The sequence below is a fragment of the Phyllostomus hastatus genome, unplaced genomic scaffold, assembly GCF_019186645.2.
Source record: "Phyllostomus hastatus isolate PE091 unplaced genomic scaffold, TTU_PhHast_1.1 phas_contig_62, whole genome shotgun sequence".
Classification (NCBI taxonomy): domain Eukaryota; kingdom Metazoa; phylum Chordata; class Mammalia; order Chiroptera; family Phyllostomidae; genus Phyllostomus; species Phyllostomus hastatus.
This window is the reverse complement of record NW_025333921.1, coordinates 2,658,962-2,672,163: the sequence shown is the minus strand read 5'-3', so window position 1 is coordinate 2,672,163 and position 13,202 is coordinate 2,658,962. Positions and strand designations below refer to the sequence as shown.

The 13,202-nt window shown below is 32.2% G+C and overlaps 1 protein-coding gene across 4 annotated transcripts in view; it reads right to left on the bottom strand.

Moving 5' to 3' along the window:
* The window catches only part of MIPOL1 (mirror-image polydactyly 1), a 306,644-nt gene that overhangs the window by 167,743 nt on the left and 125,699 nt on the right, over positions 1 to 13,202 (bottom strand). For all 4 annotated transcript variants that reach the window (XM_045848602.1, XM_045848604.1, XM_045848603.1 and 1 more), the window contains exon 10: positions 3,988 to 4,095. In XM_045848602.1, the coding sequence (XP_045704558.1) occupies positions 3,988 to 4,095 (108 nt within the window). The remainder of the gene's footprint in view (positions 1 to 3,987; positions 4,096 to 13,202) is intronic.

The window sequence follows — 13,202 nt, the reverse complement described above, 5'->3', positions numbered from 1 at the left end:
ACAATATATAGTCAGTAGTGTTTGACTCAGGTCCCATCTCCTTTCTAAGAAGAGAATGCTTAGGGTCTCAAATCAGAAATTTGGTTTCAAACTTAAAGTTAAGGAGACATTGAGATATCCAAGTGGAAGGCATAAAGGCAGTCATTAGGACATATATGATAGGTGATATAGGAATGGATGAAATTAGAAGAGACAAGCCTACAACAACAATAACAACAAAACAAATACTGGCAAGAAAGGAGAACAAGAGAAACTCTTTCATTACTGATTGGAGTAAAAAAATGTTACAGGCACTTCGGAACACAGTTTGGCAATTTCTTACAAAAGTAAACATATTACATACAACCCAGAAATTGCAGTCCTTGGTATTTACCCAAATGAATTGAAAAACTTAAATCCACACAAAAACCTGCATGTGGACATTTATAGCAGCTTTATGAATAATTGTCAACATCTGGAAACAACCAAGATTTCCTTTAGTAGGTAAGTGGGTAAATAAACTGTGGTATATCCTGAAAATGGAATATTAAACACTAAAAGGAAATGACCTATGAAGCCATCAAACCCATGCATATGTCTAAGTGAAAGAAGCCAATCTGGAAAGGCTACACACTGGAAAGGCTGTATTAATTCCAACTCCATAATATTCTGCAAAAGGAAAACTATGGAGATGATCAAAAGATTAATGGTTGGCAGGTCTTGGGGATGGGAGGAATAAATAGGTAAAACAAAGAGTATTTTTGAAGCGACTCTTCTATATGATATTATAATGGTATACACATGTCATTTACATTTGTCAAAACCCACAGAATATATAACACCAAGAGTGAACCCTAATGTAAACTATGGATTTTGGATTACACTGATGTAGGTTCATGCATGGCAACCAATGTACCACTTTCTTGCTAGATGCTGGGGGCATGTGCAAGCAGGGGACAAAAGAATATGTCAGAACTCTGAACTTTGTGCTCAAGTTTGCTGTGAACCTGAAACTCCTCTAAATTATACAGATTTTTTTAAAAGACGGAAAAATAAGGAACTAATCACATAACCCAGGGGATCATTTCTTATACACAGAAGAAGAAACAGCTAAAGAATAGTGATCAAAGAAAAAATAATGAAGATATAGCAAGAGAGAACTATGGAGATGTATTTCAGAGGGTGAAGCCAAAAAGACTGAAATGTGTTCTAGTTAAATTGACTGGGATATTGAGTGGGACAAGGAATGATAACTTTCACAAGGTTAACAAACTCCATATGATAACTTTCATAATCACCTTATGAAAGGTGATTATGAAAGGTGATTATGAAATCACCTCATCATTACCTTTTATCATAAGGTAATGATAACTTTCACAATCATCAGAGGTCAGAAAGAATGGGTTCTAATGGAATTACAGTGGAGAAGTCCAAATGTAGGGAGTTTAAGAAAGATATGTGGTAACACAGGTAAATAAATAAAATAGTAAAGGAGGAAAGAAAGGCATTTATATAAAATTTTTTAAGTCTGATATCTGCATACTTATATCTACTCTAAATTTACTTTAAAATCAATAAATGTCCAATACTGTGTTGTTTGAGAAACCAATTTCTTAATTGGATAAATTTCATTTTAAACAAATAAATAAGCTGTTTTTTTCCTCACATAACTCTTCAACCTCTTATCCTGTGTGTACCACCAATTTTACTTGTTATTTGGTAAATAGTGTCCTGCTAGCAATATAGCTAGTATAAATTATTCCACCCTACTTCAAAAATAATGTATAAATGATCAACAAAAATCCAATTTCATGCTGTACCACAAAAAATTTAGAATGAAATCCTGGTTATTAGAATAAACATATTGTTATTCAAATAGCATAAGATTATTAAAAAGTATCTCCTATGACAATTGTGTAATTGCCATAATTATAAATTGGAAAGTTCTATGCAATATATGACCATTAACTTAGACATATCTCTAGAATTGTTTCCTTTAGGAATTTCAGTATAATAAAATGAAGTAAAATATGAATTTTTAGCTCTCACTCTATTAAAGTTTACCTTTATTAGTACAATTAATAATAATATAATTTATGATAAAATACTAGAAATATATTTGGCAGACTGAAAGCTCCTAGAGAAAGTGACTCTTCTTAAAAATTCTTCCTAAAGTTCATTTACTAAATATTACTAAATACTAACTAAATAAATACTACTGAAACATTAAACCAGGTAGCAAACAAAAGAAATGATACTTGTAAGTAGATTGTATAAGACAAGTATTACTGCTCAGAAAAGAGATGAACAATTAAATTAATCAAATAGGGTGGTAATAAACTTATTATTCTTAACTTATATGGAGACTTGAAGATACAAAATGCAATAATAAAGCTAATAAAGCATTAAGGAACAAAATATGAAAGAAATCTTTTAAATGACTTAGGATACAGTTGGTATGTTGTAAATGACCCAATTTTCATAATAAATTTAAGGTTTCACATGAGGAAATACAGCCTAAAATAAACTAAAAAATGTGTTAATACAAAAAAGACAATTTTAAAGGAGTTAAAATGAGTACGGGGCTTTAAAAATATTAAATTGATGCATTTTAAAAATTAATTCTTCCTCCCATCTGTATTTTACAAAAAAAAATGTAAGTTGGCAAACTAAACTTTTCATTTTAGGGTCTGTTTTAAATGGAAATAGCTATATCACATGGAACTAGAAGTCTGTCCTCTAAAGCTGACAATAGTTAACATACAACAGACATTGCCTTAAAGCAATGTCACTGTCAAGTATACGTTTAAAATTAGTATACTGAATTGTACTCATACAAGAATAAATTACTTGGGGTAATTAATTTAACAGTCACAGCAATCTACAAGTCCTTTCTTTCCCATTTATAGTTCTGGTCTATATAAATTTGAGAGAAAGTACATTAAACAATTACAGCAAAGCCCATCACTAACTGAAGCTAAATATATTTCATTTAAAAAATCTGATTTCATCCAAATCTCATACTTTTTGGACAGATTAAAAAAAAATTTTTCATATCAGAATGCCTACGTTTTCTCAATTTTGGTAGATGATACAAGCTTAGTGAATTACACTGCTAATGCCATAATATTCTGTAACCTGAAGCAAAATGTGAACTCAAGACAAAAAAGCACTATACAATCCTCCAGACAGCATATCATTTTTCTAACTGCACAATATCAAAAATGATGGATTTTTTTCTGTTTCTCATGAGCATGTTTTTGTTTTTATTTTTAACCCATTCATGAGAATGTCAGCACCTTGAGGGCAGGGACACCACTATGTCACAGGCACTTTGCTAGGATCTAGAGCAAAGACACAAGAGGAGAGTAGAAAGTCATAAGAATCTTGAGGAAAAAAATGTATAATAGAATCAAAATAATGTCCTTTTTCATGATTATTAAATCTATATTATAGTGAAATAGAATTTCTTGTCATGAAATGTATACTTCACTTGTTTCAAATTCTAGTAGAATATATTTTCTTTCCTTTTTTTTTCCTTTTGGTAATAATATCTTTAAGTACTATTTCAATTCCCAAATATATTCACATACCCTTCAAGGAGTGTCAGTTCTGTGGGTTTCTAATATTAAAAATCATTTAAAAAATAGAGTAGTAAGTATTGATGGAAAGAAAAGACTCATGATTTAATTTTTCTTTTAGTGTGGTCACTTTTTATTAAATACAGGAAGTAACAATATATTATGAAAATCAGAATAAACATGTACCAAAAGTTATTAATAGACCACCACTCAAATTTCAGGAAATTTGTTGTATTTCATGTACACATACACGAGATAAAATAATACCATAGCAGAAGGGTGCTGTATCTGTGTTTAAAGAAGGGGTTGTTGGCAAACACCACAGCTCACTTCTGCTGAAATGTACACAACTGATATATGCAGCACAGAAAGCTGGCACCAAGGGCTTACAACCTTAATTTGCCTGCAAGAAGGAACAGAGATTTACCTTCAGAGCACGTTCTTGATTGTTTTCAGCAGTCAGATGTCTCATGTTGTTTGCTGAAGTCTGGTTCTGCTCTTTCAAATGATGAAGCTCCTGCTCCAGCCGTTTGCACTGCCACAGGGGAAGAATCCCATTAAGTAAAGGAGTTGTAGCATTTTTTTCACCAAGCCACATGAATTAATGTAAATAATACCATTGTATTCTCTAAAAGACAAGGTATCTTTTTCAGCAAGAATAGTTAAGTTAAAAATAATGTTGGATATGAATAAAATTCATGTTTATAGTGCTCTGGTTATTCAACTGTAATTATTTGGTTTGTAAATATACATTAGAAAATAATGATCATTTTCATAAAATTAAGATCAAATCACATTTAATTTTTTTCACTGAACCAATGGTTGTCATTGTGCATCTACTGGCTGAATATAAGAATACTTGTAAAATCATATTGGATTCTAAATAAACCATAATATGACATTTGTTTTGAATTTTCATTAACTTCTAAAGATTAAAAGTATCATAAAATATTTATTAAGGGATTTTGTAGAAATATCTAAAGAAACAATTGTGCAGGGAAAAAAGGGACAGCCACAGTATGCTTTAAGACTTGGAAATAACTAAGAAAACAAGTGTTTTAAATTTCTATTTAGCTACATCTTATTTTGAAATAAATCAAGTGATAACAAATGTGAAATGACATTCTGACACACTGCGAATAAATAAGAATATAAGTGATGACATTATAAATAAAAGTATAAATGGGCTAATAGAAGTGCCTATGTTCAAAACAACATTGAAATATCATGCCATTTGTATATAAGATCTTAATATGATCATATCAAAGATTTTACACAAAATTGTACAGGATATAAGCTGTTATGCTGGAAATCAGGCCCACATGAACACAATAAAGAAATTGGCTAAAGAAACAAGTGCTAAATTCCATCTTTCAGGAAAAAGTTAAAGATCACTCTATATCTCTTTTTAAATTAGGATACTTAATTAACAACCAGTAAGTAACTATACATATTGCTTCAAGGTCTAAGCAGAACTACTTCTCAATTATTTTGGCTAGTTGCCATAATGAACTAAAAATCATTATTATGCTATAATCAAGATGCTGTCATAATCCAAACTGGCATTTCTTACTACTCTAACATTGACTCCTTCTGCCTCTAATCTCTGTAATATCCTGCAGTCTGTATCATCATTTCCTAACTTTGAGTAACATACAAATCCATTTCATAAAAAGGATATCAGGCTCTTGATAGTGACTTAATTATATGATGATGTTTATGTACAAATACAATGGGGTATATATACATGCCTCAGCATGTTAATACAATTATGAAACCAAAACACATTTACAAAAAAGTAAAATACTAATCACAAAATCAAAACTGTTAAAATTAGTATTAACTAACCGGACAGTTTTTGCTGAAACTGAGTTCTGCAAATATAATCTAAAGTGGCAGGTCCCTTCTATGGCCATGTCTATTCTACCTGTGTTGTGAGACACCTTAATTCACAGGTCATATTTTTAAAAATTACATGAGTGAAATCTTTGTGAATTGACATCATTTGGTTTTTATATGGAGGGGACACATGATTTACAAATTAAACTGTCCTTTTTTAGCTTTTAACAAAACATTTCATTGAAATGCAAAGAACAAGTGAGTTTAGCGAAGACACATCATGAGGCATGAAAACGAGTAAGACCCAGAAGTAAGTACCACAATCTAACAGAAATGTTCTCTACTAAAATTATCCTGTACATTTTCAATTTTAGTACAAAATAATTATGCACTAAGTATTAAAATGAAATGACTACATATAAACTATGAAGTTACAAAGGTGAGGTAGATAATGTTGGCTATGGGGGTAAAAGAATGTTTAATGGACCAGATTACATCCGAATTGGGCTTGTCTGAGAACATGATTTTAAAAGCTGAAAGAGAAAGGATACAGGAGAAAAGGAATGGAGGTGGAAATATCTGGGGAAAGTGAGAGAGCATCGTCACAAGTTGTCTGACCATCTAATTTTGTATTCCTAAGTAAATTAGAAATGACCCAGGAATAGAGACTTCTTTCCTATCTACAAGATATAAAAAAAGAATTCACTTGCTTGATCTTCAGAAATGTTTATTTTAATTTCTTCATGAGATTTAAATTTAACATTGACCTAGAAATCAAATTGTGGTGAGCCAACAATAACTCTGAACTGAATAAAAACATACATAATGCTCTTGTCAAATATACTTTTGGATTTAACTATATTTAAGATTTCTTTAGATTTATTTAAACCTATATTATTTCTTCATTTCATGTTCTTTCATTCCTTCTGAACAAATGGGTGGAGAGTGCTCCCAGGACAATTTTTAAAAATACTGCAAAAAAGAAGTAAGTACAGCTTAAGAGCAATAAAACTATTTTTGCACTGAGGGCATTTATTTCCCTGGTCATGCAGTGTAAGGGGGAAAGAAGACAAGGTCCAGGGACCAAAGTGGCAAGTGTTCCAAAAGGCTACACTTTCAGGTGTTTAACGATCACTCCTACCTTAATGAAGGAAAACACCAAGAAAGATATTAGATAAGATGTATGTCCCTAAATAAAGTAACATATAATGGTTTCAGATAATTCTCTTTTCAACTGACACATTAAAATAACATCATCATCATCCCTGTTCATATACTGCAAAATATTAAAGTTCTTAAGAGTTGCAATGAGTGAATTTGACCTAAGAGTTTTCTTATATATTTTATACTTAAAAAATTGTATTACTCAAATCGAACTTAAGTAAATGCTACCTGTATATTATTATAGTGTCCTTGAGAACTAGGATTCTCAACACAAGATACAAAAGACACAGATGAAAGATTAAAAGCTTAAGTGAAATTCTTTTAATTTAGAGTTTGAATTGGAAGTATCAGGATGAAGATACAAAGAGTTTTATCTTCTAGAAATGTGTGTGTGGTGTGTGTATGTATTTCCTAGTTTTGCCCATTGAAAAAGGTTAAAAACAATAGTAAAGCAATGGCAATGAACATCCCTAGTACCTATTGCTGGTTGCAAGTACTATTTCTGACTGCAAATAAAGGACTCCATGGATATGTGGCCTACTCCAGGTCTGGGACAAGAATTGCACAATATGATTCAGGAACATCAGAAAGGACTCAGGAGCCAACTTGAAAAGCTCCCCACTAGCTAATGATAAGACAATTTGAGCATCAATAAATACAGTAGTAACTACAATATATATGTATTGACACATACAATACAATGTGTTTAAATTACTGAATTTATAATGATAAAAACTTAAAAAATAGTTGTGATTATTGGGGGAATTGTCAATGTGAGTGAACTAAACATAGTAGGCCAAGAATTCATCTACTTTTTCTTATATAAACTTCACTACTATGTAATCAAACCATAGATAAGATGATGACTATAAAAATATTCAAGGTAATAAAGAAAGGGAGTGTTAGAATATCACAATTTTGAAATCAATATACTAACAGATCTAGACACTGAGACCTGCTAATAACATAGCTCTTTAACAACTTAACATGCGTTTCCAGATGAAACAACACAAAATTACTTATAATGTAGTCTTGCTAATAAAACTAAATCTGATCAAGCTTCTAGATTAAACTGTCATACTTGCAGGAGAAGAGAGAAATCAGGAACATATTTAATGACACTACAGAGATGCAACAAACTGGGAAACTCTGTAAGAAAACTGACTCATGGACCACAGTGTGGTGATCACTGGGGGAAGGGTGGGATGTAAGGGGCCTAAATGGCAATGGAAATAAACACAGTAAAGATTAAGTAAAAAAAAATTTTTTTAAGATTTTATTTATTTATTTTTAGAGAGGGAAGGGAGGGAGAAAGAGAGAGAGAGAGAGAGAAACATCAATGTGTGGCTGCTGGGGGTCATGGCCTTCCACCCAGGCATATGCCCTAACTGGGAATCGAACCTGCCATGCTTTGGTTTGCAGCCCGAGCTCAATCCACTGGGCTATAAAAAAATTTTTTTATTAAAAAAAGGAAATTAACTCATTTTGTTTAAAAAATACTTAGAAAAGAGATTGAAGGGGAGTCTATAAAGTGTTAATAGTTCAATTGTTTACGATGTATGATTCTTACTTAGATACTGATGTAAAACAAAGATGGAAAAGTTGCGACAGTTAAGAAATTGTTTGAACTTGAAAACCAATTAAATGTTTCACAATATTAAAAAGTTCTTGTTTATATTTTGGGGGATATAATGGGATTGTGGTTATATTTTAAACAATAGTTCCTACCTCTTAAAAATACACAATAAAAACTGGATATAAAAAGGATATTTTGTCTGGAATTTCCCACAAAATAATAGGAGTAAGTGAGTGGGGCAATATGGATTTTAAAAAGTTGGAAAGTTGCTGCAGGGTAAAAATATCATGGGTTTATGACTCTATGCTCTTTAAGGTCATAAAGAAAAGAAATATATTTGCCTCTGTAAACAAACAAAACTGATTCTACAATATGACTAACCTAGACATATAAAACACAAAAATCAATGGCAACTTTTATAAAATAAATTTGGCCCATAATTACTACAAAATCTGTTCTCACCAGTGATCTCCTTTTACTAGTCAATTTGCAAGAATTATATCAAGCAGGCAATACATTGTGATTGTTTTACTTCATATTGACTTTCTGAAAGATAACATGCTTTAAGTTTTCAATAAAAAGTTCTCTACTATTAAGACAATAGTTTTTAACAGCTGCTGTTTCTCCTCCTCTACAATCTGCTCTCTGTCACAAATCATTTTGACTATTACAATCAAACATCTTTTTTTTAAAACTATTACCTAATTTTTAAAAAGATTTTATTTATTTACTTTTAGAGAGAGAAGGGAGGGAGAAAGAGAGAGTGAGAGAAACATCAATGACCAGTTGCTGGGGGCCATGGCCTGCAATCCAGGCATGTACCCTGACTGGGAATCAAACCTGCGACACTTTGGTTCGCACCCCGCGCTACGCCAGCCAGGGGGACAATCAAACATCTTCCCACTTGGATGTCATAGAGCTCTTTCCTTTGCACACAAAAAATAATACCAGACTCTTCCAGTCAAAACAGAAATAAACTTTGGTGTTAATGTGAATTATGCACTTTGAACTACAGATGTTTGGAAGTACTTAAGATTATATAAGTAAGTTTTCATTTCACTTAGAAAAAGTTTTAAAAATTGCTTCATTTTAGATTTAAAAATAATAACTAGAGTACTCTTTTCACATTACAATAACTTAGAATAAAGGGTTTTCAAGTTCAAAAAGGTAACTTGTTTTTTCAAAGCCCTGGCAAAATATGAACAACTTGCTTTAAGTGAGTATTTATATTATACTCAAAGGCTTAAAAATACTGAAGGTTAAAAAAGAAAAACAGTAATTATGTGAATGAGTCTCTGAAACCACATAGGATGTCTGTGTGTATGAAACACAAATTATTCAGTAAACAGTCACTGAGCATCCATCCACCAGGCCATACACCAGCACCCACCAGGCAACATGCCAGGCAATAACATGTTTCTACATACTTATACATACATCTCTTAATTATATAAAACTTTCAAAAACACCACATAAGAGTAAATAACTAGGGATTTAATAACAAATGCAGTATTTTATCATCTTATTCAAAAAGATTAATGTAAAGAACCATTTTAAACCACAAAGCAAAAGGATGAGTAAACATGACAATTATTTAAAAAGGTATCAACATGTATATAGGTATTTATTTAGTATATTATGCTATTAAAGTGGCATTTTTATAATGCTGTTTAAAGTTATTATGTTAGCTGTATTCAAAAAAGCTATTCATTTGAAAAACTGTGATTTGAGTCTCTATTTCATAAAGGTTAACACACATATCATTAATGACAGTCAATCAACTCTTAATTAGTATGTGCCAGGCCTTGCTCTAAGCACTTTACATGCATTAAGTCAGCCAATCTTCATGTGGGTCCTATGAGTTAGAAATTATCCCATTTTACAGAAGGAAGCAGATGCACTGAGTATGACTCCTTCAAGTCATGCAACTAATAAGAAATAGGATTCAAATTCAGGCAGTATAATTTAGTTTATCAACAAAATATATAGTATACACACGTATGTATAATAGCAAAAGGAACAGAAACAGAACTACAGAGAAAGCTAATAATAAGGAACTTTAAAAAATCTGAACTTTGAGCAATTAGACATTCAAAGAATTTGTAAACAGTACATTAACCTGATATTAGGAAATAGTCAATACAGATCAAAATGAAATACTGACTAGCTAGTATATAGATTTATTACCTTTTACCTCAGTTCATTTATACCCAACAGAGTCTATGCTAAATTAATGAAAAACACATAGACAATTATTTCTTTCCTTTTAATTGCACATTCTAAGGCTCACGTAGTATTTAAAATCATAATGCTCTTGCCCTGGCTTGTGTGTATCAGTTGGTTGGAGTGTCATACCATGAACCAAGAGGTCACGGTTAGATTCCCAGTCAAGCACAAGCCTAGGCTGCGGGTTTGGTTCTCAGTCAGGGTGCATGCTAGAGGCAAACGATCCATGTTTCTCTCTCAAATCAATAAGTATGTCCTCAGGTGAGGATAAATTTTTTTTTAAATAAAATCATAATGCTCTTTTTAGGAATATAAAAGAAAAAGTAGCTATTCTTTTATCACACTGGAAATGCTTTCTTTTAAATGAAGGACTTACAAAAGCTACATGTATATGTATACATATATACATGTATATACTCAGAATAGTATATTAATATAAATCACATACAAAAAGACACTGTTTGTATAAAATTGAAATCATCAGGTCTTCACATGAAAATGCCAAAACCCAATTACTTCTCCTTTGTACAAACTGCAAACTCGAAGAAGATAGAGCCAAGTGTGTTTGTTCACTGCTAAATAGTGAACAAGGTACCTAAAATGTAAGTGATATTAAATATATATTTCTTTACTGTATTCTCTGCTTATAATGGCATTAAATCATCCTAAGCTCCCTCTTATCTTTATCCTGAAATCAAACCTAGTCCTATTCCTTCAAGGCACTTTATTCTTTATCTCCACTGTCGTATTTTTCATTTGGCCTCTAAGTTTCTCATTAACTGGGAAGTGTCATGCCCCCAGTCTCCAAACTATTCTCTATGGCAGTAGTCTCCAAAGCTGGCTGCAAATCAAAATTACCAGAGTAGTTAAAAAAAGAATCAAACTAAACTGTTATACACAAAATTTAACTCCAAATGGATCAAAGACCTAAATTTAAGGCCTGAAACAAAATATATAGGAAAAAACATTGATACTAAACTTGTGGACCTTCAGCTTTGATAGGATTTTATGAATTAGACCTCAAAGGCAAGGGAAGTAAAAGTAAAATTAAACGAATGGGACTAAATCAAACTAAAAAGCTTCTGCACAGCCAAAGAAACCATCAAAAATCAAAAAGGCAGCCAGTATGATTCCCAGTCAGGGCACATGCTTGGGTTGTGACAGAAACACTTAGAGAGGCAACTGATTGTGTTTCACATCGATGTTTCTCTCCCTCTTTTTGGCTCTCTTCCCACATCTCTAAAAATAAATAAATGAAATCTTAAAAAAAAAGGCAACCATCCGAATGGGAGAAGATATTTGCAAACAACATCTCTGTTAAGATGTTAATATCTAAAAGATATACGAAGAATTCATACAAATCAACAAAAAACAAACAAACCAATTTAAAAAATGGCCAGAGGACCTGAATATTTTTCCAAGAACACATACAAATGGCCAACAATGTATGAAAAAAAGCTCAACTTCACTAGCTATTAGAGAAATGTAAATCAAAGCTACAATGAGATACCTCCTCACACTTGTTAGAATGGCTAATAATCAACAAGTAATAACAAGTGTTGTAGAGGCCGTGGAGGAAAAAAAAACCCTTGCACACCACACTGGTGGGAAAGAAAATTGGTAAAACGACTATGGAAAACAGTATGGAGGTTTTTCATAAAATTAAGAATAGAGTCACCATGTGACCCAGCAGCTCCTCTTCTGGGTATCTACCCCAAAACCTGAAAACAACTTTTCAGAGAGATATATGCACACTATGTTCATTGCAGCATTAGCCTCCATGGCCAAGACACAGAAACCATTGAAATATCCATTGCCAAATGACTGGATAAAAACGATGTAGTACATATATACACAATGAATTACTACTCAGCCATAAGAAAAGGTGAATACTGCCATTTACTATAACATGACTGAATCTCGAGAATATGATGCTAAGCAAAATGAGTCAGAAAATGTCAAGAACCATATGATTTCACTCATATGTGGAATATAAAATTGAAGGAAACAGAGGAACAACAAATAAAAATTCAGAGACACAGACAAGAGTTATGGTGGTGGCCAGAGGGAAAGGAGAATGGGGGATGGGGAGTAAAGGGTAAAAGATTCAGATATATGGTGACAGAAGACCTGACTTTGGGTAGTGAACACACTATGCAATATATAGCTGATGTATCACAGAATTGTACACATGAAACCAATGCCACCACAATAAATTTAATAAAATTTTAAAAATTTACAATGTAATATACTAAATCCATTAGTTAAAAAAAAAAGAATCTGTGTGAGTGTGCATGCACATGGTTTGGGGTTGCATCTCAGAGCTAATTAATATTCCAAAGAGCACTGTCTAAAATACAACACTGATTGATTACACTAACTCCTACCTATCCTATCTTGATTTCCTTTATTGGCTTACACTGCTTGCAGAATTAAAAGCAAGTTTTGGAGAATAACAGTGACATTTCATAAACCGGTCAGACTTATTAAATATTTTCTCATTCCTCCCCAATTCCATGCACACATTGCTGTACTTCAGACATGCTAAATTATCCACAGTTACCAAATATGGATATTTCTTACAACCTTTTTTGTCTTTGTGCAAGTTTTTACACATATCTGATTTATCTACACAGCATCAGACCCTTTCTCACCGGAAGCCCTTCACAGAAATACCATGCCTTCCTTGCTTCTATGGGTGCACTGTCCTTCCTCCTACATATTCTCATGGAAATCGTTTGCCTGGCATTCTCCCTCACATCCACTTCTGATTCCAGTGCCAAATGAACTGGTTCTTCAAAATTATCTAATGCTGTTTATTAAAGAAATGATCTGAA